We start from the raw sequence: 26059 nt of genomic DNA on the forward strand, positions 1-26059 counted from the left end.
TTCCAAGCGGCTGATTATCTTGTCTAGGGAATCCTGGTCCTCTGCTGGAAGGTGCAAAATTAACTTCCTTGCTTCCCCTTCAAGGGCATTAATGGCCAGATCTGCCTGCTGTGTGGGTGGCACCCCATATGACCGGATCAAGCCCCGCAATCTCCTAATCCAGTCATCCAAGTCCTGATCTGGTCCTGTGTACTTAGGCAGTTGCTGTGGTAGCAATCCTGCCAGCAATAGGGAAGCTATGGCAGACTGTTTGACACCCTCAGTGCTGCTTCCCTCACCACTGACTGACATGGCTGATCCTGTTCGTGACGCCAAGTGTTATGTAATGGTATCAGCCAATGATCAGCCAATGATCAGACCAGTGGTGATGTGCAATTTTTTTTTTTACTTAACAATGTGGAACGTAGATTACACAGGAGATCATGTGAACAGTGGTTTGCAGTACAAAACAGCAATATGAGGAAAGGAGAAATATTCATAAAACGTGTGCAAACAATTATATTGCAGTTCTAGTAATGGCCACTAGATGGCGGCAGAGTGTTCTGAGTTCAGTTTACAGATAGGAAAAGATCTGCATATTCTCACGTGTTCCCAGAGATTAATCGTTCATTCAGCAGACTGGGAGTTGAGGGTATTTCCTGCTGGCACAGACTTCACACAGGCACTGCTGATGCTGACTTTGGTCAGGAGGCTCTGGGGGCCGTAGATAGGACCAACCGACTGCTTGGACAACTTCTCCACATGGACTGTAACAGAGTCCTCTCCAGTGACTGGGGCTTGGATAAATACTGTGTGCTCTTGTGCTCACTGCTGGAGGCCCACACACCAGACTGATCGATTGATGACCCAGCACCTGGGGACAGCTCACTTGCCCAGTCACTGCTGTCCCATCAGGCAGGATCTCTCTGAGCCCAGGAAGCTGGGCGGAGCTGGCATTTATACTCCCTGGGCATGTCCTGGAACTCAGGGGATACTGGGAGCCCAGAGGATTATGGGGAATTGAGTTAAAGGGACTTGCACCTGCATCTGGATAAAGGGGCACACCACTACACCTTTATAAAGTTACAGAGGAGGTACAGGCTAGAATTATTGCTCTCGCTCTAACGATGATGGATATACCTCACATGTGTGGCTTAAAAGCCGTTTAGGTATGCGGGAGTGATGTGCGTATGCGTTTGATTCTGCTTCTGCGGGCACGACGTGCATATGCACTCACTTTACCTTTTTTTTATTATTATTTATTTTATTTTTATATTTTGACACTTTCCTTTTACATTTTTTTTATCACTTTTATTCCTTTTAAAATTTAAACTCTTATAATAGGAATAAAGATGACAGGTCCTCTTTATGGAGAGATGTGGGGTCTATAAGTCCCCAGATCTCTCCTCTAGGCTTTATTTTTACACTTTACCTTAAATTTTTATTTTTTTTATCACTTTTATCCCTATTATAAAGAATGTAAACATCCCTTCTAATAGGAATAGGGCATAACATGTCCTCTTTATGGAGAGATGTGGGGTCTATAATTCCCCAGATCTCTCTTCTAGGCTTTATTTTTACACTTTCCCTTAAAGTTTTTATTTTTTTATCACTTTTATTCCTATTACAAAGAATGCAAACATCCCTTGTAATAGGAATAGGGCATAACAGGTCCTTTTTATGGAGAGATGTGGGGTCTATAAGACCCCACATCTCTCCTCTAGACTGCAAAGCCTGAGATAAAAAAATAAATCTCGGCTTCCCAGCTGGTGAGGCCGGACGTGACGTCATAACATCGCACCCAGCCTCAGAAGGTCGTAGAGATGACCAGGGACCATCTGGTCTTTGGTCAGCTCTATGGTAAATGGCCACCGCCAGCAGATTCATTCTCCGGCTTGCCAATCACACAGGAGAGCCGGCAGAAGCACCGGAGGCCAGCTGGAAGGGGAGAATTGTCCCCTCCCACCGCCTGTAAAAACAATCAAGTGGCTGAACAGCTGCTATAATTGTTTTTACGGTGCAGGGAATCGCCAGCTATAAAAGAAGACATCTGAATGATGCTTGTAGCTGCACCCATCTTACAGATATCTCCACTCAAAGTCTACGACATCATATGACGTCGTTGGACGGAAAGTGGTTAAGATGTACATGGCTCTAATTCGAGGGGAGGCCAATAAGTTCTTACCCTCACAATGAACTAGATGTGCTAGAGATCTGAAATTTTGCAGGTGGATATCTTAGTAATATGCTTGCCAATTTTTGTTTTTGTAGGTCATGGTGATTTAGAGTTAGAGCCAAGAGAAATGGGTTCCCAGGTTTCTGACACCTTTCCAAAAACAGCAAAGAGTGGATTGTGCTCAAAGCATTTTGGACCTGTACCAGAAAGATGAGGAGGAGTTTTTAAACAGATTAGTGACCATGGATGAAAGCTGGGTATTTCTATATGATCCTGAGACTAAAGAAATGAATAAAACATGGAAACATGCTTTATCACCCACCCCCAAAAAGGCTAGGGTGCAACATTCATCCAGCAAGGTCATGTTGCCAGCTGGTATTCCTCCAAATCTGCATACAGATATCTCCACTCAAAATCCACGACCGAAGTGGTTAGATTTTAAATGGCTCTAATACGAGGGGAGGCAAATAGGTTCTTAAACTCACCATGATCTATATGTGCTGGAGATCTGTAAAAGAAGACATCTGAATGATGCCTGTAGCTGCACCCATCTTTCAGATATGTCCACTCACGGTCCACAATGTCATATGATGTCATTGGGCGGGAAGTGGTTAAGATGTAAATGGCTCTAATACGAGGGGAAGCTAATAGGTTCTTACCCTTACCATGATCTAGATGCGCTTGGGATCTGAAAAAGAAGACATCTGAATGATGCCTGTAGCTGCACCCTTCTTTCAGATATCTCCACTCAAAGTCCATGACGTCATATGACTTTGTTGGGTAGGAAGTGATTAAGATGTAAATGGCACTAATATCAGAGGAGGCCAATAAGTTCTTACCCTCCCCATGATCTAGATGTGCTGGAGATCTGAAATGTTGCAGGTTTATAGGTGGATATCTTAGTAATATGCATGACAATTTTTGTAGGTCGTGGTGATTTAGAGTTAGAGCCAAGAGAAATTGGTTCCCAGGTTACTGACACCTTTCCAAAAACAGCAACGAGTGGAATGTGTTCATAGCGTTTTGGACCTGTACCACAAAGATGAGGAGGAATTTTTAAACAGATTAGTGACCATGGATGAAAGCCGGGTATATCTATATGATCCTGAGACTAAACAAATGTGTAAAACATGGAAGCATGCTTCATCACCCACCCCCAAAAAGGCTGAGGTGCAACATTTACCCAGCAAGGTCATGTTGGCAGCTGGTAATCCTCCAAATCTGCATACTTCTACGCAGTGGCGTAGCGTGGGTTGTCAGCACCCGGGGCAAGGCTAGTAATTTGCGCCCCCTAACCTGCGAGATTTTAGCACTTGAGTCTCTTCCACTAGATTCGTTAAAGAAACCCTTACCCCCTAAGCACTTTAGAGCAGGCCAGTGTCCCCACAGATCACCTTTTAGAGCAGGGTCCCCATAGATCCCCCTTTAGAGAATGGTCCCCATATAATCTATGGGGACATTTCTCTAAAGTGGGGAATCTATGGGGACCCTGCTCTAAAAGGGGATCTATGGGGACCCTGGCCTGCTCTAAAGGGGATCTATGGGGACCCTGGCCTGCTCTAAAGGTCTAAAGGGGATCTATGGGGATCCTGCTCTAAAGGGGGGATCTATGACATAGATCCCCTTTAGAGCAGGGTCCCTATAGATCCCCCTTTAGAGCAGGCCTGGGCAGGTCCCCCATAGATCCTCCTTTACAGCAGGCCAGGGTGAGGTGAGGTCCCCCATATAGATCCCCCCTTACAGAAGGCCAGGGTGAGATCCCCCATATATATCCCCCCTTACAGCAGGCCAGGGTGAGGTCCCCCATATAGATCTCCCCTTACAGCAGGCCAGGGTGAGGTCCCCCATATAGATTCCCCCTTACAGCAGGCCAGGGTGAGGTGAGGTCCCGTCCCCCATATAGATCACCCCCTTTACAGTAGGCCAGGGTGAGGGGGATCTATATGGGGGACCCCGGACCTCTCCTCACCCTGGCCTGCTGTAAGGGGGGATCTATATTGGGGACCTCATCTCACCCTGGCCTGCTGTAAGGGGGGATCTATATGGGGGACGGGACCTCACCTCACCCTGGCCTGCTGTAAGGGGGGATCTATATGGGGGACGGGTCCTCACCTCACCCTGGCCTGCTGTAAGGGGGGATCTACATGGGGGACCTGGTCCCCCATATAGATCCCCCCTTACAGCAGGCCAGGGTGAGGTCCCCCATATAGATCCCAGGTCCCCCATATAGATCCCCCCTTACAGTAGGCCAGGGTGAGGTGAGGTCCCGTCCCCCATATAGATCACCCCCTTTACAGTAGGCCAGGGTGAGGTGAGGTAAGGTCCCCCATATAGATCCCCCCTTACAGCAGACCAGGGTGAGGGGGATCTATATGGGGGACCCCGGACCTCACCTCACCCTGGCCTGCTGTAAGGGGGATCTATATGGGGGACCTTACCTCACCTCACCCTGGCCTGCTGTAAGGGGGATCTATATTGGGGACCTCACCTCACCCTGGCCTGCTGTAAGGGGGGATCTATATGGGGGACCTCACCTCACCCTGGCCTGCTGTAAGGGGGGATCTACATGGGGACCTGGTCCCCCATATAGATCCCCCCTTACAGCAGGCCAGGGTGAGGTGAGGTCCGGACCCTGGCCTACTGTAAGGGGGGGCTCTATATGGGGGACCCCAGACCTAACCTCACCCTGGCCTGCTGTAAGGGGGGGTCTATACTCAGTCCTGACTCCTGTCCTGTGTCACTTGTGACTCCTACCTTTTTTTTGCAGGTGCACCCGATCACAGCAGGCTATGTCTTCTCTTCTCCTCCAGGTCCTCTGGCTCCTAGGTTTTCCTCCTGCGTCTGTCGCCACTGGCTCTCTCCTTGTCTGGCCTGTGTCACCTGCCGCTGCTGCCAGCTTCTTCTTGCTGCTGCTGCCTGGGCTGGTCTGGTGTGGCTCCCGCGCTCAGCGCTGCGCTGGGCGGCCGCTGCAGTGCACTGTCCCTCCCCCAGATTGTCCCTCGCTCTCCGCACGCCTGGCAGCCCCCCCCCCCTCCACAGTGGGCGGCGACCCGGCGGCTCGGATCGGATTTGCACAGCGCCGCCGCCACAGCCAGCACTGCAGTGTGAGAGAATAAGTGAGCCAGGCAGGGCAGAGCTGCGGGTGCGAGCGCGCCCCCCCCAGATGTTGCGCCCGGTGCGGCCGGCCCCCCCTGCACCCCCCACGCTACGCCACTGCTTCTACGCAGATGGTATTAAAGATCTGTTCTACAGATGTGAGAAGTGAGTAAACATAAGAGGTGGATATGTAGAGAAGGAAGAGTCAGTGCACAAAATGTCAGATCCCTAGCACATCTAGATCTTGGTGAAGGTAAGAACTTATTGGTCTCCCATCATACTTGTGATACATTTGATATTTTGGCCTAGTACTAAGTACTATGACACTTATCATAACAAATAGACGTGCGCAAAGGGTGCGCCAGGTGTGCCTGGACACACCCTACTCACCCCATGCACATTAACATTATCACTCTGTGTGCCAGCAGGAAGATGGGAAAGATCTCCCTCTTACTAGCTCTGCCATAAGAAAAGTGTCTCTATGTGTCGGCAAGGAAATCAATATGCGGGGGCCATATTATATGAAGACACACACTGTCAGGAACGCTCCCTGTGCACACTGAAGTACTGTCATGAATCTGCAACCTAAGGGTTAACCTAGCTCAGACTAATTTCATTAATTGGCAACAGGCTGCCTTATTTAAGCACCTCAGCAGCACAGTGTCTTCGCTGTCTGATCTGCAGCTCCTCCTGTGTTCCTGAACCTGAAACCTGTTGTATCTGCCAGCATCTCACAACTTTATCTCAAGCCGTGGAGACCCTTAAGGAAGGCTACATGCATCTGGAGGAACGGATGCGTTCTGCACCTGGGATCCCCCCTGTGACAACAGCTTCTTCTTCCTCAGTACCAGCAGAACCTACTCCAGGTCCCACGGTAGTGATGTTGCCATCCAAACCCCGGGTCCCTACACCCGAAAAGTTCTCAGGGGACCGAGGCAAGTTCAGGGCGTTTCACAACGCATGTGAATTATATTTCTCTCTGCAACCTCAGACTTTTTCCTTGGAGGCAAACCAAAGTGGGCTTTGTTATCTCCCTGCTCCTGGATGAACCACAGTCTTGGGCTCATCAGCTTATTGAAGAGCGCAGTCCTCATCTGGAGTCCTTATTGTCTTTCTTCAGTGCCATGGCCCAGCTGTATGACGACCCTCAGCGAACCTCCACCGCTGAGGCTGCTCTGCACGCGCTTCAGCAGGGTCGAAGAGCTGTGGAAGCCTACGTAACAGACTTTAGGCTTTGGAATTCCGACACCCAGTGGAATGACGCTGCATTACGGCATCAGTTCCGTTTAGGTCTGTCTGAAGGGCTGAAGGACGAGCTAGCCCGAGTTGGGGTTCCTGACACCCTAGAGCAGTGATGGCGAACCTTGGCACCCCAGATGTTTTGGAACTACATTTCCCATGATGCTCAACTACACTGCAGAGTCCACAAGCATCATGGGAAATGTAGTTCCAAAACATCTGGGGTGCCAAGGTTCGCCATCACTGCCCTAGAGACTCTAATAAATCTGGCTATTCAGATAGACCGCTGGCTCCGGGAACGCCGTGCAGAACGTTCCACCCAGCAGCCTCGTCCGGCCTGCATGATGCCGCGGTTCGCGGCCCCGGTACACGTCCCTTCCTTTAATCCGTTTCCTACCAGCTCTGCTCCTGCTAACCTCGCTACGGATGTCCCAGAACCCATGCAGCTTGGTGTTAGGAGACCTGCTCTGTCTACTGAAGAAAGGCACCGCCGGCGACAGAACAATCTCTGCCTGTACTGTGGAGAAGCTGGTCACTACGTGCGTTCCTGCCCTGCGAAGCTACGTAAGTGCCTTTCCATCTCCCCATCCAGTGGTCCAGCATCCACTTCCAGTGCTTCTCACCTAGCCTTCCCTGTCTCGTTTCAGCTTCCAGGAGGTACCATACCAGTAACTGCGATTATTGACTCCGGAGCATGTAGTTGCTTTATCGACCTGTCATTCGCTGTTCAACAGGGTATTCCACTTCAACCTAAGACCCAAGGACTTACCATCTTCATGGCTGATGGTTCCCACATCAGTTCCGGACCTGTGACCCAGAAGACTCCTCCTCTCCTCATGATCTCCTCTTGTGACCATAAGGAACTAATAAGCCTAGACGCTATCACGTCCCCCTTGTTTCCAGTCATCTTGGGGTTACCTTGGTTGAAGGCACACAACCCCCAAATCGACTGGACCTCTGGAGTCATCAAGTTCCCGTCTACCAACTGCTTGAATTCCTGCCTGCCTGACTCTCTCAGCTCCTCCAGAGCCTTGTTGTGCCTAGAATCTGATCCAGATTTATGCTCTGTCGTGCCTGAGGCTTATCATAATTTTCTGGACGTTTTCAGCAAACGCGGGGCTGAGACCCTTCCCCCTCATCGTCCTTATGACTGCCCTATAGAGCTGCTTCCAGGGGCCGAGATTCCGTTTGGTCGTATCTACCCATTATCCGAACGGGAGTTGGAGGTTCTTAAGGAATACGTGGACGAGAGCTTAAAGAAGGGTTTCATCCGCCCATCTACTTCACCAGCAGGAGCAGGAACCTTTTTTGTAGAAAAAAAGGATCACTCTCTCCGTCCTTGTGTGGATTACCGAGAGTTGAATAAAGTCACTGTTAAAAACCGCTATACTCTCCCCTTGGTTCCAGAACTCTTTCAGAGATTAAGGTCTGCTGTCTTGTTTACCAAATTAGACTTACGTGGGGCCTACAATTTGGTTCGTATCCGCGAAGGGGACGAGTGGAAAACGGCGTTCCGTACCAGGTTTGGGCATTTCGAGTACCTGGTGATGCCCTTCGGCCTCTGCAACGCCCCGGCTACATTCCAGCATTTTGTAAATGACATCTTCAGAAATAGGCTTGACACCTTAGTAATTGTCTATTTAGACGATATTTTAATCTTTTCTGCGTCTCTGGACCAGCATCGGGAGCACGTCAGGAACGTTCTCGGCCGCCTCCGCCAACATGGACTCTATGCTAAGGCCGAGAAATGTGAATTTGAACAGAAAAGCATCCAGTTCTTGGGCCTGATCATATCCACAGAAGGAGTAAGGATGGATCCTCAAAAAGTTTCAGCTATTCTGGATTGGCCGGCTCCATCTGACAAAAAAGGGGTGCAGCGCTTTGTGGGATTTGCAAATTTCTACAGGAAATTCATTAAGGGTTTCTCTACCATCATCTCCCCTATCACACAGCTTACCAAGCAGAACATTCGCTTCCATTGGTCCCCTGAAGCCCAGACCGCCTTCTCTGTCCTGAAAAAGCTGTTTACTACTGCTCCTATCCTGAGACACCCTGATCCCACCTTACCTTACCTCCTTGAGGTGGATGCCTCAGAAGTGGCTGTAGGGGCTGTTATCTCCCAAAGACAGGGAGTTAAAGACTTGGTACACCCTGTAGCCTTCTTTTCCCGCAAACTCTCTCCAGCAGAGAGAAACTATGATGTGGGCGATTGTGAACTTTTGGCCATCAAGGCGGCACTCGAGGAGTGGCGATATTTTCTCGAAGGGGCAGCACATCCCATCCTTATCTTCACCGACCAAAAGAACCTCGAATACTTGAGATCTGGCAAACGGCTGAGACCACGCCAGGCACAGTGGGCTCTGTTCTTTTCGAGGTTCGCCTTTCTTATTACTTACCGACCTGGTTCCAAGAACATCAAACCGGATGCACTCTCCCGCATATTCGATGACCCTAAGGAAATTCCTGTACCTGACACCATCCTGTCTCAAGGTAACTTTCTTCTTCCCTTAACTAATTTGATGGCTCATATTAAACAGGCTTCTGCGAGTATTCCCTGTCTTCCTGAAATTTCTCTGGTACCTAAGGACGGTTTGCTATGGTTTGGGGACAAGATCTTCGTTCCAGAAGATGTCCGAATGTCTGTCCTGGGTTCTTGTCATGACCATCCCTTGGCAGGTCACTTTGGAGTCCGTAAGACCCTTGACTTGCTGCAGCATACATTCTGGTGGCCCGACCTGGAAAAAAGTTGTAGGGACTACGTGTCTTCCTGTGCTGTGTGTTCCCGAAGCAAGCCCGCGAGAAGTCAGTCATGGGGCCTCCTTAGACCACTTCCAGTTCCTGACAGACCGTGGAGGATGATCGCCATGGATTTTATTGTGGAACTTCCTCCTTCTAAGGGATGCTCTGCCATTTTTGTTGTTGTGGACCGATTGTCTAAAATGGCCCATTTTTTGCCCCTCAGGGGTACTCCCTCCGCCAAGGAAACTGCAGAAGTCTTCGTAAAAGAGATTGTTAGGCTTCACAGGGTACCTGCAAATATTGTCTCTGACAGAGGGGTGCAGTTCACCTCCCGCTTCTGGAAAGCATTATGCAGTCTGTTGAAGATCGAATTATCCTTGTCTTCTGCTTACCACCCACATTCGGTGTTTTACCACCTTTGTTCAATACGATTGGGTGGCCTTGCTGCCATTTACCGAGTTTGCCTATAATAATGCTAAACATTCCGTTACTGGACAATCTCCATTCTTCTCAAACTACGGCTTCCATCCATCCTTCTTGCCCGATATCCCTTCTGACTCTGGAGTCCCCGCAGTACAGGACACTATTGATTTCTTTGCTCGCAACAGCAAATTACTGCAAGAAGCCATACTTAAGGCACAAACGGCATCTAAGAAGATCTTTGACAGAAGAAGAAGGGGAGAATTGATTCTTCAACCAGGTGACCAGGTTTGGTTGTCTACAACTAACCTCCGTTTAGCCTGTCCATCTAAGAAATTGGCTCCCAGGTTTATTGGACCCTTTCCGGTCAAGAGGAAACTTAATGAAGTTTCCTATAAATTATCTTTACCCAATTCACTCCGCATTCACCCAGTATTTCACGTCTCCTTGTTAAAGCCTGCAGTTACCTTCGACCTAACCCTTAGCTCTAAGCCTTATACCCTAATCTTTTCCTGGATTTTACATGGAGAGGGGAAGGATTAGGACCCCTGTTGGAGGGAATTAGGCTATTTCCTGTGCTAGTCAAATGTTTTTCATCGATTTATAATGGGAAACGCATTTGGCCACTTAATGGTGCAAAGTATGTCTTATGGCCAAATGCAGTATTTTCCATTTTAAATCAATGAGGAACATTCAACCAGCACAGAAAATAGCCTAATACCATTCTTTTATTTATTTATATTTTTTGCCCCATTCACAACGAATAAATGTATAGTTCCTTGAAAGAGTATTCACACCCCTTGAAATTTTCCACATTTTGTCATGTTACAACCAAAAACATAAATGTATTTTATTGGGATTTTTTTTGATAGACCGACACAAAGTGGGGGCTTTCGTGGTGCTGCACAATTCATATATCTGTGAGCTGAGCTGATGTTTTTGCTGGATTGGGAATGTCTCTTTGCTGGAGGGGGCATGTCTCTTTGCTGGAGGGAGCATGTCTCTTTGAAGGGGGGGCATGTCTCTTTGCTGGAGGGGGAATGTCTCTTCACTTGAGGGGGCATATCTCTTTGTGGGAGGGGACATATCTTTTTGCTGGAGGGAGCATGTCTCTTTGCTGGAGGGGGCATGTCTCTTTGCTGGAGGGAGCATGTCTCTTTGCTGGAGGGGGCATGTCTCTTTGCTGGAGGGGGCATGTCTCTTTGTGGGAGGGGCATGTCTCTTTGCTGGATTGTGCATGTCTTTTTGTGGGAGGGGACATATCTTTTTGCTGGAGGGAGCATGTCTCTTTGCTGGAGGGAGCATGTCTCTTTGCTGGAGGGGGCATGTCTCTTTGCTGGAGGGGGCATGTCTCTTTGTGGGAGGGGCATGTCTCTTTGCTGGATTGTGCATGTCTCTTTGTGGAAGGGGACATGTCTCTTTGCTGGAGGGGGCATGTCTCTTTGCTGGATTGGGCATGTCTCTTCTCTTTGCTGGAAGGGGCATGCCTCTTTGCTGGATTAGGCATGTCTCTTTGCTGGACTGGGGATGATTCTTTGCTGGATTAGGAATGTCTCTTTGCTTGATTAGGCATGTCTCTTTGCTGGATTGGGCATGTCCCTTTGCTGGAAGGGGCATGCCTCTGTGCTGGAAGGGGCATGCCTCTTTGCTGGAAGGGGCATGCCTCTTTGCTGGATTAGGCATGTCTCTTTGCTGGATTGGGCATGTCTCTTTACTGGATTGGGCATGTCTCTTTGCTGGAAGGGGCATGCCTCTTTGCTGGAAGGGGCATGCCTCTTTGCTGGACTGGGGTTGTTTCTTTGCTGGATTAGGCATGTCTCTTTGTTGGATTGGGCATGTCTCTTTGCTGGATTGGGCATGTCTCATTGCTGGATTGGGCATGTCTCTTTGCTGGAAGGGGCATGCCTCTTTGCTGGAAGGGGCATGCCTCTTTGCTGGACTGGGGTTGTTTCTTTGCTGGATTAGGCATGTCTCTTTGTTGGATTGGGCATGTCTCTTTGCTGGATTGGGCATGTCTCATTGCTGGATTGGGCATGTCTCTTTGCTGGAGGGGGCATGTCTCTTTGCTGGATTGGGCATGTCTGATTGCTGGATTGGGCATGTCTCTTTGCTGGAGGGGGCATGTCTCTTTGCTGGAGGGGGCATGTCTCTTTGCTGAATATATGGGGCTGCCTCTTTACTAAATGGGGATGTCTCTTTGCTTCATGGAAATGTCCCTTTGCTGAATTTATGGAAATGCCTCTTGCTAAATATATAGGGATGTCTCTGCTCTATTGGGCTGTCTCATTACGATTTGGGGATGTCTCTTTACTTTATAGAAATGCCTCTTTGCTGGATGGGCATGATTTCTTTTTTTTTTTTTTTTTTGGGGGGGGGGGGGCAGCGTTTCATTCTTGGACCCAGGCAGCACAATGTCTTGGGTTGGCCCCAATGCTGTTTGTTCACTAAGGTTCTGTAACAAACCTCCGAGGGCTTCACAGAACAGCTGTATTTATACTGAGATTACATTACACACAGGTGGACTCTATTTACTCACTTCACAATTATGTGCCACTTTGTGTCGGTCTATCACATAAAATGCCAATAGAACACATTTACGTTTTTGGTTGTAAAATGACAAAATGTGGAAAATGTAAAGGGGTATGAATACTTTTTTAAGGCACTTTACATGCATTTAAACTGGGAGAATTGATATGTAATTTTATTTTATAAAAATACCCCAAGTTGTAGTACTCACATGTCCATATACTGCAGCATCATGCCTGTCTGTGAATATTAGGACACCCACGGCTCCGGCCCGCTCAGCGTTGTACACCTAAAAGCCACAATGAGGAGAAATCAATGTGTGTGCAGTATGAATATATTTGTGGATCTTCAGGAACCCACTGCTCACCTTCTCCGCAAAGGTAATAGACCCCGTCCTCACAATCACCAGATTGTCTGTGACATTCACTCCCCAGGTACTCAGGAAGTTGAAGTCCTCCTTCCTCCCATAGTTTACGTACACCAGCCCTGCCTGGAGGTATATAGAGAGACATATATAATACATAAGTTCAGTCTGGTATGTGTAGAGACAGATACACAGTATGGTAGGTGCAGTGGCGTAGCGTGGGGGGGTGCTGGGGGGGGCCAGCCGCACCGGGCGCAAAATTTTGGGGGGGCGCATTCCAGACATCTCATGTCTCCCGCAAGTCGCGGGTGTCTCCCGCTTTCCGTCCTGAGCTCACGGACACCCGCAAGCTTAGGGCAATATAACTGCTGTTAGTGTCAGTGAGTTTGAGTCATCTCTCTCAGTCTCAAGCCTGCAGTGTGTGAGAAGGGAGCCGCTACATCCTTTGTAGGTCCGGCTCACAGGCGGAGTGATATCAAATGCTCTCCGCCTGTGGGAGGAGCGGCAGAGAGGAAGCAGCGGCTTTGCTGTCTACTCCAGCCGCATGCTTCCATTCCAGGAGGCAGTTTGGCCTGCGCCATCGATTCGGCCTGACTGACTGCACAGAGACAACACCGGTGAGAGTTCCTTTGCTGGCCTGGGGCCCAGGGAAGTGGACATGGTCAGTGTAGTGGGGTAAGTAGGTGACAGTGTAGGGGGGTCAGTGTAGGGGTCAGTTTAGGGGGGGTAAGTGTGGGGGGTCAGTGTAGGGGGGCCAGCCTAGGGGGGTCAGTGAGGGTGTCTGTGTAGGGGTCAGTGTAGGTGTCAGTGAAGGGGGGTCAGTGAAGGAGGGGCAGGGCAGAAGGGTCAGTGAAGGGGGGCCAGTGTATGTGTCACTGTAGGGGGGTCAGTGAAGGGGTCAGTGTAGTGTTAGTGAAGGGTTCAGTGTAGGGGGGTCAATGAAGGGGGGTCAGTGAAGGAGGGGCAGGGAAGAAGGGTCAGTGAAGGGGGGCCAGTATATGTGTTAGTGTAGTGGTCAGGTAGGTCTGTGTAGTGGTGAAGTAGGTGTCAGTATAGTAATCAGGTAGGTTAGTGTAGGAATCAGGTAGGTCTCTGTAATGATCATATAGGTCTCTGTAGGTGTCAGTATAATGATCAGGTAGGTTAGTGCAGGAAACAGGTAGGTCAGTGTAGTGGTCAGTGTATTGGTCAGGTAGGTTTGTGTAGTGGTCAGGTAGGTTTGTGTAGTGGTCAGGTAGGTTTGTGTAATTGTCAGTATAGTAATTCGGTAGGTCAGTGTGGTGATCAGGTTGGTCAGTGTAGTGGTCAGGTAGGTCTCTGTTGGTGTCAGTATAGTGATCAGGTAGGTTAGTGCAGGAAACAGGTAGATCTGTGTAGTGGTCAGTGTAATTGTCAGGTAGGTCTGTTTAGTGGTCAGGTAGGTCTGTGTAGGTGGCAGTATAGTAATCAGGTAGGTCAGTGTAGGAATAAGGTAGGTCTGTGTAGTGGTCAGCTAGGTCAGTGTAGGTGTCAGTGTAGTAGTCTGTGTAGTGATCTAGTAGATTTGTGTAGGGGGCGCAAATTACTTACCTTGCCCTGGGCGCTGACAACCCAGGCTACGCCACTGGGTAGGTGCACACTCAGAAGATGTCCAGTATATAATATGGAGCTCAGTGCCTCCTGGCTTATATACAGTACAATGCAGTGACCAGTCCTTGGTTGCAGTGTGCAGTACAGAGCATATTACCTTATAGAAAGTGTCAGTGTGCAATACAGAGATCAGGAGACCTGTAGGGAGGTGCAATACAGAGACCAGGAGACATGTAGCGAGGTGCAATACAGAGACCAGGAGACCTGTAGGGAGGTGCAATACAGAGACCAGGAGACCTGTAGGGAGGTGCAATACAGAGACCAGGAAACATGTAGGCAGGTGCAATACAGAGACCAGGAGACCTGTAGGCAGGTGCAATACAGAGATTGGGAGACCTGTAGGCAGGTGCAATACAGAGACCAGGAGACCTGTAGACAGGTGCAATACAGAGACCAGGAGACCTGTAGGCAGGTGCAATACAGAGATACAGAGGTGCCATACAGAGACCAGTCCCGGGTGGGTGAGGTACAATACAGAGACCAGTCACGGGTGGGTGATGCGTAATATAGAGACCAGTCCCAGGTGGGTGATGTGTGATACAGAGACCAGTCCCGGGTGGGTGATGCGTAATACAGAGACCAGTCCCATGTGGGTGAGGTACAATACAGAGACCAGTCCCGGGTGGGTGAGGTGTAATACAGACACCAGTCCTGGGTGGGTGAGGTACAATACCGAGACCAGTCCCAGGTGGGTGAGGTACAATACAGAGACCAGTCCCGGGTGGGTGATGCGTAATACAGAGACCAGTCCCAGGTGGGTGAGGTACAATACAGAGACCAGTCCCCAGTGGGTGATGCGTAATACAGAGACCAGTCCCGGGTGGGTGATGTGTGATACAGAGACCAGGCCCGGGTGGGTGATGCGTAATACAGAGACCAGTCCCAGGTGGGTGAGGTAAAGTACAGAGACCAGTCCCGGGTGGGTGAGGTACAATACAGAGACCAGTCCCGGGTGAGGTACAATACAGAGACCAGTCTCGGGTGGGTGATGTGTGATACAGAGACCAGTCCCGGGTGGGTGATGCGTAATACAGAGACCAGTCCCAGGTGGGTGATGTGTGATACAGAGACCAGTCCCGGGTGGGTGATGCGTAATACAGAGACCAGTCCCAGGTGGGTGAGGTACAATACAGAGACCAGTCCCGGGTGGGTGATGCGTAATACAGAGACCAGTCCCATGTGGGTGAGGTACAATACAGAGACCAGTCCCGGGTGGGTGAGGTATAATACAGACACCAGTCCCGGGTGGGTGAGGTACAATACAGAGACCAGTGCCGGGTGGGTGAGGTACAATACAGAGACCAGTCCCGGGTGGGTGATGAGTAATACAGAGACCAGTCCCAGGTGGGTGAGGTACAATACAGAGACCAGTCCCAGGTGGGTGAGGTACAATACAGAGACCAGTCTCGGGTGGGTGATGTGTAATACAGAGAGAGACCAGTCCCGGGTGGGTGATGCGTAATACAGAGACCAGTCCCGAGTGGGTGAGGTACAATACAGAGACCAGTCCCGGGTGGGTGAGGTACAATACAGAGACCAGTCCCGGGTGGGTGAGGTACAATACAGAGACCAGTCTCGGGTGGGGGATGTGTAATAGAGAGACCAGTCCCGGGTGGGTGAGGTACAATACAGAGACCAGTCCCAGGTGGATGAGGTACAATACAAAGACCAGTCCTGGGTGAGTGAGGTACAATACATAGACCAGTCCCGGGTGGGTGAGGTACAATACATACACCAGTCCCGGGTGGGTGAGGTACAATACAGAGACCAGTCCTGGGTGGGTGAGGTACAATACATACACCAGTCCTGGGTGGGTGATGTACAATACAGAGACCAGTCCCGGGTGGGTGATGTGTAATACAGAGACCAGTCCCGGGTGGATGAGGTACAAAACAGAGACCAGTCCCTGGTGGGTGAGGTACAATACAGAGACCAGTCCCGGGTGGGTGAGGTACAATACAGAGACAAGTCCCGGGTGGGTGAGGTACAATACAGAGACCAGTCCCGGGTGGGTGAGGTACAATAGATACCAGTCCCGGGTGGGTGAGGTACACTACAGAGACCAGTCCCGGGTGGGTGAGGTACAATACATAGACCAGTCCTGGGTGGGTGAGGTACAATACATAGACCAGTCATGGGTGGGTGAGGTACAATACGTAGACCAGTCTTGGGGTGGGTGAGGTACAATACAGAGACCAGTCCCGGGTGGGTGAGGTACAATACAGAGACCAGTCCCGGGTGGGTGAGGTACAATACAGAGACCAGTCCCGGGTGGGTGAGGTGTAATACAGAGACCAGTCCCGGGTGGGTGAGGTACAATACAGAGACCAGTCCCGGGTGGGTGAGGTACAATACATAGACCAGTCCCGGGTGGGTAAGGTACACTACAGAGACCAGTCCTGGGTGGGTGATGTGTAATACAGAGACCAGTCCCGGGTGGGTGAGGTACAATACAGAGGCCAGTCCCGGGTGGGTGAGGTACAATACAGAGACCAGTCCCGGGTGGGTGATGTGTAATACAGAGACCAGTCCCGGGTGGGTGAGGTACAATACAGAGGCCAGTCCCGGGTGGGTGAGGTACAATACAGAGACCAGTCCCGGGTGGGTGAGGTACAATACATAGACCAGTCCCGGGTGGGTAAGGTACACTACAGAGACCAGTCCTGGGTGGGTGAGGTGCAGTACATAGACCTTTCCCGGGTGGGTGAGGTACAATACAGAGGCCAGTCCCGGGTGGGTGAGGTACAATACAGAGACCAGTCCCAGGTGGGTGAGGTACAATACAGAGACCAGTCCCCGGTGGGTGAGGTACAATACAGAGACCAGTCCCGGGTGGGTGAGGTACAATAGAGACCAGTCCTGGGTGGGTGAGGTACACTACAGAGACCAGTCCCGGGTGGGTGAGGTACAATACATAGACCAGTCCTGGGTGGGTGAGATACAATACAGAGACCAGTCCTGGGTGGGTGAGGTACAATACGTAGACCAGTCCCGGGTGGGTGAGGTACAATACAGAGAACAGTCCCGGGTGGGTGAGGTACAATACAGAGACCAGTCCCGGGTGAGGTACAATACAGAGACCAGTCCCGGGTGGGTGAGGTGTAATACAGAGACCAGTCCCAGGTGGGTGAGGTACAATACAGAGACCAGTTCCAGGTGGGTGAGGTACAATACAGAGACCAGTCCCGGGTGAGGTACAATACAGAGACCAGTCCCGGGTGGGTGAGGTGTAATACAGAGACCAGTCCCAGGTGGGTGAGGTACAATACAGAGACCAGTCCCAGGTGGGTAAGGTACAATAGAGAGACCAGTCCCATGTGGCTGAGGTACAATAAATAGACCAGTCCCGGGTGGGTAAGGTACACTACAGAGACCAGTCCTGGGTGGGTCAGGTACAATACATAGATCAGTCCTGGGTGGGTGAGGTGCAGTACATAGACCTTTCCCGGGTGGGTGAGGTACAATACAGAGACCAGTCCCGGGTGGGTGATGTGTAATACATAGACCAGTCCCGGGTGGGTGAGGTACAATACAGAGACCAGTCCCGGGTGGGTGAGGTACAATACAGAGACCAGTCCCAGGTGGGTGAGGTACAATACAGAGACCAGTCCCGGGTGGGTGAGGTACAATACAGAGACCAGTCCCGGGTGGGTGAGGTACAATAAAGACCAGTCCCGGGTTGGGGGAGGTACACTACAGAGACCAGTCCCGGGTGGGTGAGGTACAATACATAGACCAGTCCTGGGTGGGTGAGGTACAATACAGAGATCAGTCCTGGGTGGGTGAGGTACAATACGTAGACCAGTCCCGGGTGGGTGAGGTACAATACAGAGACCAGTCCCGGGTGAGGTACAATACAGAGACCAGTCCCGGGTGGGTGAGGTGTAATACAGAGACCAGTCCCAGGTGGGTGAGGTACAATACAGAGACCAGTCCCAAGTGGGTGAGGTACAATACAGAGACCAGTCCCATGTGGCTGAGGTACAATAAATAGACTAGTCCCGGGTGGGTAAGGTACACTACAGAGACCAGTCCTGGGTGGGTGAGGTACAATACATAGATCAGTCCTGGGTGGGTGAGGTGCAGTACATAGACCTTTCCCGGGTGGGTGAGGTACAATACAGAAACCAGTCCCGGGTGGGTGATGTGTAATACATAGACCAGTCCCGGGTGGGTGAGGTACAATACAGAGACCAGTCCCGGGTGGGTGAGGTACAATACAGAGACCAGTCCCAGGTGGGTGAGGTACAATACAGAGACCAGTCCCGGGTGGGTGAGGTACAATGCAGAGACCAGTCCCGGGTGGGTGAGGTACAATAGAGACCAGTCCCGGGTGGGTGAGGTACACTACAGAGACCAGTCCCGGGTGGGTGAGGTACAATACATAGACCAGTCCTGGGTGGGTGAGGTACAATACAGAGACCAGTGCTGGGTGGGTGAGGTACAATACGTAGACCAGTCCCGGGTGGGTGAGGTACAATGCAGAGACCAGTCCCGGGTGGGTGAGGTACAATACAGAGACCAGTCCCGGGTGGGTGAGGTGTAATACAGAAACCAGTCCCAGGTGGGTGAGGTACAATACAGAGACCAGTCCCGGGTGGGTGAGGTGTAAAACAGAGACCAGTCCCGGGTAGGTGAGGTACAATACAGAGACCAGTTCCGGGTGGGTGAGGTGCAATACAGAGACCAGTCCCGGGTGGGTGAGGTACAATACAGAGACCAGTCCCGGGTGGGTGAGGTACAATACAGAGACCAGTCCCGGGTGGGTGAGGTGTAATGCAGAGACCAGTCCCGGGTGGGTGAGGTACAATACAGAGACCAGTCCCGGGTGGGTGAGGTACAATACAGAGACCAGTCCCGGGTGGGTGAGGTACAATACAGAGACCAGTCCCGGGTGGGTGAGGTACAATACAGAGACCAGTCCCGGGTGGGTGAGGTACAATGCAGAGACCAGTCCCGGGTGGGTGAGGTGTAATGCAGAGACCAGTCCCGGGTGGGTGAGGTACAATGCAGAGACCAGTCCCGGGTGGATGAGGTACAATACAGAGACCAGTCCCGGGTGGGAGAGGTACAATACAGAGACCAGTCCCGGGTGGGTGAGGTACAATACAGAGACCAGTCCCGGGTGAGGTACAATACACAGACCAGTCCCAGGTGGGTGAGGTACAATACATAGATCAGTCCTGGGTGGGTGAGGTACAATAGAGACCAATCACGGGTGGGTGAGGTACACTACAGAGACCAGTCCCGGGTGGGTGAGGTACACTACAGAGACCAGTCCCGTTGGGTGAGGTACACTACAGAGACCAGGCCCGGGTGGGTAAGGTACAATATGTAGACCAGTCCTGGGTGGGTGAGGTATAATACATAGACCAGTCCTGGGTGGGTGAGGTACAATACAGAGACCAGTCCCGGGTGGGTGAGGTACAATACATAGACCAGTCCCGGGTGGGTGAGGTACAATACAGAGACCAGTCCCGGGTGGGTGAGGTACAATACAGAGACCAGTCCCGCGTGGGTGAGGTACACTACAGAGACCAGTACCTTGTGGGTGGATGAATGGATATGCTATTTTTCTATAAATCCCCCCCATATTGGTAATCAGCCCACATTCACCTTGGCAGTGCCCACTCCGCTGTATGGGCAGTACACGTCCGGGTCTTTAAATGGAAAGTTCTCGATACGTTGATTGCCAGCATCAAAGACCTGGAGTGTATTGGGGCGATTCCTATGGCGAAACAAGAGACATGTGATTAGCGGGGGGGAGGGCCGCCATCTTGGGGGGGGGGTCACCAGGGGGTGCATAGAATTACTTGTCTGGAAACTGCAGCTTGGCGTAGTGGCTCTCCACCCAGGTGTGGTCAAGAGTGTAAGTCCGGAACTGCTGGAGGATATCATCCGCTATTTTCTGATTTTCCGTGGATCCGGCCGGATGAGGTCTCCCGGAGAACCTCCTGTGCAAAATACAATACAAAACAAATTACCCCAAACAGTCCAATGTATAGGAGGGGGACTGACTCTAGCCACTCTCTCTCTGTGTCGCCCTCTAGGGGACTCATTGTTCTGTTGCACATAAATTTTCTGCTGTATTGAAATAGCATAGTTCTGTTCTGACATCTGGTCCTGTTTTAAGGTCTTGAAGAGTTAAGCTGCCTGTGGATTGTGTTGAGTCAGCAGGTGGCCATACTGTCCAGGCAGACTGGGTCTATGAGGGTATATCAATGCATAAAGCAGCATTTGAAACATAACACCCATAGAGACCTTCTAGAGAACATGGAAGAAACAGGGATAGTCTAGCTAGGACTGAACTAACTAGCACAAAACAGGAGAGGAGGACAAAGGGAGATACCAAATCACATAGGTAAAGGGGAGGGACCGACTCATTCTTCTGTTCCACTGATATGTATTTTTTTCTGTTGTATTGAATTACTGTTGTTCGGGTGTATGCTGACATCTAGTGGTAATTTGGGGTCATTACAAATTATTTCCTTATGCAATTAGGTATAATCCTCCTGTTTAGTGCTAGTTATTTCAGTCCTAGCCAGTCTCCTTGCTTCTTCCATGGTCCCTCAGTCAGTTCTTTGCAGAGACAGGGTTAAGGAATTTCACTGACTTATACTTGTATAGAAAAACATAATCTGTTCTGCACCCGTCTAAAGAAAAACTGCATTGAATTCTACTTTTGTGTTTTATTGAAGAGTTAAGCTGCCTGTGGATGTTGCTGAGTCAGCAGGTGGCCATACTGTCCAGGCAGAATGGGTCTATGAGGGCAAGCTGCCTGTGGATGGTGTTGAGTGAATGGGTCTATGAGGGTATATTGATGCGTAAAGCAGTATTTGAAACATAACACCCGTAGAGACCTTCTAGAGAACATGGAAGAAACAAGGATAGTCTAGCTAGGACTGAACTAACTAGCACAAAACAGGAGAGGAGGACAAAGGGAGATACCAAATCGCATAGGTAAATATGTTTAAGTAACCCTAAACCCCCGCCAGATATCAGCATAGGAAGGTGGCTACGGTTGCTCTGTTTCAAATGCTGCTTTATGTATTGATATACCCTCATAGATCCAGTCTGCCTGGACTGTATGGTCGCCTGCTGACTTGGCACCATCCATAGGCAGCTTAACTCCTCAATAAAACACAAAAGTTGAATCCAATGCAATTTTTCTTTAGACCTCCCAGAAGAGTTGAAGCTGTTATAGCTGCAAAGAGTGGGCCAACTCAATATTGAACCTTACGGACTAAGACTGGGATGCCATTAAAATCCATTTGAGTGTAAAGGCAGGCCTTCTCATCCAACATCAGTGCCTGACCTCACAAATGCTCTTCTGGGAGAACGGTCAAACATTCCCATAGACACTCCTAAACCTTGTGGACAGCCTTCCCAGAAGAGTTGAAAAGGGTGGGCCAACTCAATATTGAACCCTACGGACTAAGACTGGGGTGCCATTAAAGTTCATGTGAGTGTCAACGCAGGCGTCCCAATACTTTTGGCAATTTAGTGTATGTACCTAAGTGATTTGGTATCTCCCTTTGTCCTCCTCTCCTGTTTGGTGCTAGTTAGTTCAGTCCTAGCTAGACTATCCCTACTTCTTTCATGTTCACTCAGTCAGTGTTAGTTCTTCACTGGAGACAGAGCTTCGGAGAATTGTCATAACCTTACACTTCAACAGACTTATCGGAAGTAAAATTGTGTAGGCTTTAGGGCTTGTGTTCTGTTGAGGAGTTAAGCTGCCTGTGGATAGTGGCGAGTCAGCAAGTGACCATATTGTCAGATTGTGGAGGTATGTCAGTGTATAAAGTGGCATTTGAGAGAACACTCATAGCTCTCTCACCTTGCAGGAGAAGGACAGACCTCATAGTCCACAGAAGGTTTGGGTTCGCTCTGCTTTACCTTATTGTGCTCTGGATCTGTTCTCCGTCCTTTAGGAACTTATTGAATAGGTCCTTCACCTCCATCCAATCCATTGTCGGGTTTTCCTTCTCCAGGAACTCATCAGACACCATTTCATTGTCAGCGCCGTTGGTCATACATGACGCACATGGTCTGCGCGTGGCCAGGAATCCGAGGATGAAGGCTGTGGGGGGAGGGGACAAGGGAGAGATGTCTTATGGTTCTGCCTCATATATATATATATATATATATATATATATATATATATATATATACACAGTGCCCTGAAAAAGTATTCACACCCTTGAACTTTACCACATTTTGTCATGTTGCAACCAAAAATGTATTTTATTGGGATTTTATGTGATAGGCCGACACAAAGTGGCACATGATTGTGAAGTGGAAGGAAAATGATAAATGGTTTTCAACATTTTTTTTACAAATAAATATCTAAAAAGTGTGGCGTGCATTTGTATTCACCCCCCCCCCCCTTTACTCTGATACCCCTAACTAAAATCTAGTGGAACCAATTGACTTCAGAAGTCACCCAATTAGTAAATAGAGTCCACCTGTGTGTAATTTAATCTCAATATAAATACAGCTGTTCTGTGAAGCCCTCAGAGGTTTGTTAGAGAACCTTAGAGAAGTTTAAAGCAGGGTTAGGTCATAAAAAAAATATCCCAAGCTTTGAACATCTCTCGGAAAACAGAAAGAGTATGGCCCAACTGCAACCCTACCAAGACATGGCCGTCCACCTAAACTGACCGGCCGGGCAAGGAGAACATTCATCAGAGAAGCAGCCAAGAGGTTCATGGGAACTCTGGAGGAGCTGCAGAGATCCACAGCTCAGGTGGGAGACTCTGTCCACAGAGGGTGCCACTCCTGTCAGCTAAGAACAGGAAACTGAGGCTACAATTCGCACAGGCTCACTAAAATTGGACAATAGAAGACTGGAAAAACATTGCCTGGTCTGATAAATATCAATTTCAGCTGCAACATTCAGATGGTAGGGTCAGAATTTGGTGAATGGATCCATCCTGCCTTGTATCACCAGTTCAGGCTGGTGGTGGTGGTGTAATGGTGTGGGGGAGGATGAAGGGGTAACAGTTCAGGCTGGCGGTGTAATGGTGTGGGAGATATTTTCTTGGCACACTTTGGGCACCTTAGTACCAATTGAGCATTGGTCCGCGACGGCCTACTTAAGTAGTATTGTTGCTGACCATGTCCATCCCTTTATGACTACAGTGTTCCCATCTTCTGATGGCTCCTTCCAGCAGGATAATGCACCATGTCACAAAGCTCCAATCATCTCACCACTGGTTTCTTCAACATGACAATGAGGTCACTGTCCTCCAATGGCCTCCACACTCACCAGATCCGGTCACTGTCCTCCAATGGCCTCCACACTCACCAGATCCGGTCACTGTTCTCCAATGGCCTTCACAATCACCAGATCCGGTCACTGTCCTCCAATGGCCTCCACACTCACCAGATCCGGTCACTGTTCTCCAATGGCCTTCACAATCACCAGATCCGGTCACTGTCCTTTCAATGGCCTTCACACTCACCAGATCCGGTCACTGTTCTCCAATGGCCTTCACAATCACCAGATCTGGTCACTGTCCTTTCAATGGCCTTCACACTCACCAGATCCGGTCACTGTCCTTCAATGGCCTTCACACTCACCAGATCCTGTCACTGTACTCCAATTGCCTCCACACTCACCAGATCCGGTCACTGTCCTCCAATGGCCTTCACACTCACCAGATCCGATCACTGTCCTCCAATGGCCTTCACACTCACCAGATCTCAATCCAATAGAGCACCTTTGTGATGTGGTGGAACGGGACATTGGCCTCATGGATGTGCAACCGACAAATCTGCAGCAACTGTGTGATGCTATCATGTCACTATGGACCAAAATCTCTGAGGAACGTTTCCAACACCTTGTTGAATCTATGCCATGAAGAATGTAGGCAAAAGGGGGTCCAACTCGGAACTAGCAAGGTGAACCTAATAAAGGGGCTGGTGATTGTTCGTAATACTTGAGAGGACTATTAGAAACTGCAGACCTAATAGAGGAATTGAGGGCCAGAGAGTGAGGACAGGATACATTGTTGGCTGGGGAATCGGGATACTGTATGCTCTTTAACACAGGGCAAAAAGGGCAGCTGCCCCGGGCCCATTCATTGTTGTGGGGCCCAAAGCAGCTGCCCCTTGAGCCCTCGCTACCAGCAAATAGTTGATTTGTGAATTTGGGAGGGCCCAAGAAAATGTTTGCCCTGGGCCCAATTAGTAATAAAGATGGCCCTGGATATGCTGCAGAAAACAATCGGAAACTGAGATGAGGTGAGGCTAGTAGCTCCCACTACAGACTGCTGAGGTCAGAGGGCTGCACATTACTGTATATACCAAAGGGAAGCAAAGGGCCCTCGGGCCTCAGGTGGGGCACTAGGGATCTACAGCTGAAAAGCCACACCTAATATACACACTCAGTGGTTGCTGGTTGCCTGAGTATTGAGCTGATACCTGGCCAGGTTCCTTTTTGCTTTACAAACATGTCGCAAGTGAAGCCAACTTCTGATTTGCTTACTTATTCTGGGTCAGTAACTTGGGAAGGAAGAAGCAAAAGCAGAGGATTAGAATGACAACTGAGAGGTTAGCCTCAGAGTTTCAGAAGAGAGTGGTAGAAATTGTTCTCTTGGTTGCAGGTCCTGCCCTTTTTGCACTCCCTTCCTACTAAAGCACCCAAGATGGCAGCTTCTTCTTCCTACACATTGGCCAGGCAAAGATCAGAGGGAGAGAAGAAGATATATGGAGAGGAGAATGCAACACTGAACTCTGAGCATGTAAAGAACCCTCCAGTAGGCATGATCGAACTTTTCAAAAGTTCGATTCGGCCAGAACATCTGAACTTCCCGAAAGTTCGGCCCGGATTTCAGAACCCCATTGAAATCAATGGGACCCGATCTTCGGTAATCAAAAAACACCATTTTGAAGCCCTAAAACCCAATAAATGCCCCTAAAAAGTGCCTAAGGTTCTGGGTCATACCCCAGGGACTATTAATCACACAAAAAAAGTTCTTAAAAATTGTCATTTTTAATAGAGAGACAATTATTGAAAAAATTAAAAAAATAAATAAAATGTCTTTGGATTTAGTATCTGGGGGGGTCTAAAAAGTGTACCTGTGAAGTTTCAGCTCTGTAGCATGTCCAGAACCATAAAAAAAAAAAAAGATTGTTTGTATTTTGTCACTTATAGAACAGGTTAGTGGCTTCTCTCTTTTCACACCTTGCCGGTTTAGTAGCAGGCTTTTTTTGGACATTTTTTGGGGTCTTTTCAGGCAGGCAAAACATCTGAACTTGTGTATACGGGTATATATACACACATATTTATATGTATATATACACCTAGACATATATAGGTGTGATAGGAGCAGAAATATATGCTTGCGCTAATTAAATCATTTACACTAATATGGTTACGCTCCTATCTCACCTATATATGTCTGGTTACGCTCCTATCTCACCTATATATGTCTAAGAGTAAAATACATATAAGGATGTGTGTATATATACCATTATACACAAGTTCAGATGTTTTGCCTGCCTCCAAAGAACCCCAAAAAATGCCCAAAAAAACGCTAGCGCCAAAAAAAAAAAAAAAACGCCCAGGTGTGTTGTTGCAGGCATTTTTTGGGGTTTTTGGGGGTAGGCAAAACATCTGAACTTGTGTATAGTGGTATATATACACACATACTTATATGTATTTTACACTTAGACATATATAGGTGTTATAGGAGCGGAGCCATATTAGTGTAAATGATTTCATTAGCGCAAGCATATATTTCTGCTACTATCACACCTATATATGTCTAGGTGTATATATAAATATAAGTATGTGTGTGTATATATACCCGTATACAGAAGTTCAGATGTTTTGCCTGCCTCCAAAGAACCCAAAAAAAATGCCCAAAAAAACGCTAGCGTAAAAA

At 49.2% G+C, this 26059-nt stretch overlaps 1 protein-coding gene across 1 annotated transcript in view; it reads right to left on the reverse strand.

Moving 5' to 3' along the window:
* LOC309552276 (transferrin receptor protein 2-like) overlaps positions 1–26059 on the reverse strand; it is a 104659-nt gene that overhangs the window by 35738 nt on the left and 42862 nt on the right. Inside the window, exons 4-8 of the mRNA XM_082253171.1 lie at positions 22065–22248; positions 19982–20122; positions 19785–19896; positions 12543–12665; positions 12387–12464 (exon numbers count right to left, since the gene is read on the reverse strand). Of these exons, the coding sequence (XP_082109297.1) occupies positions 12387–12464; positions 12543–12665; positions 19785–19896; positions 19982–20122; positions 22065–22248 (638 nt within the window). The remainder of the gene's footprint in view (positions 1–12386; positions 12465–12542; positions 12666–19784; positions 19897–19981; positions 20123–22064; positions 22249–26059) is intronic.

Source organism: Pelophylax lessonae, assembly GCF_965119305.1.
Source record: "Pelophylax lessonae genome assembly, chromosome: 4".
Taxonomy (NCBI): domain Eukaryota; kingdom Metazoa; phylum Chordata; class Amphibia; order Anura; family Ranidae; genus Pelophylax; species Pelophylax lessonae.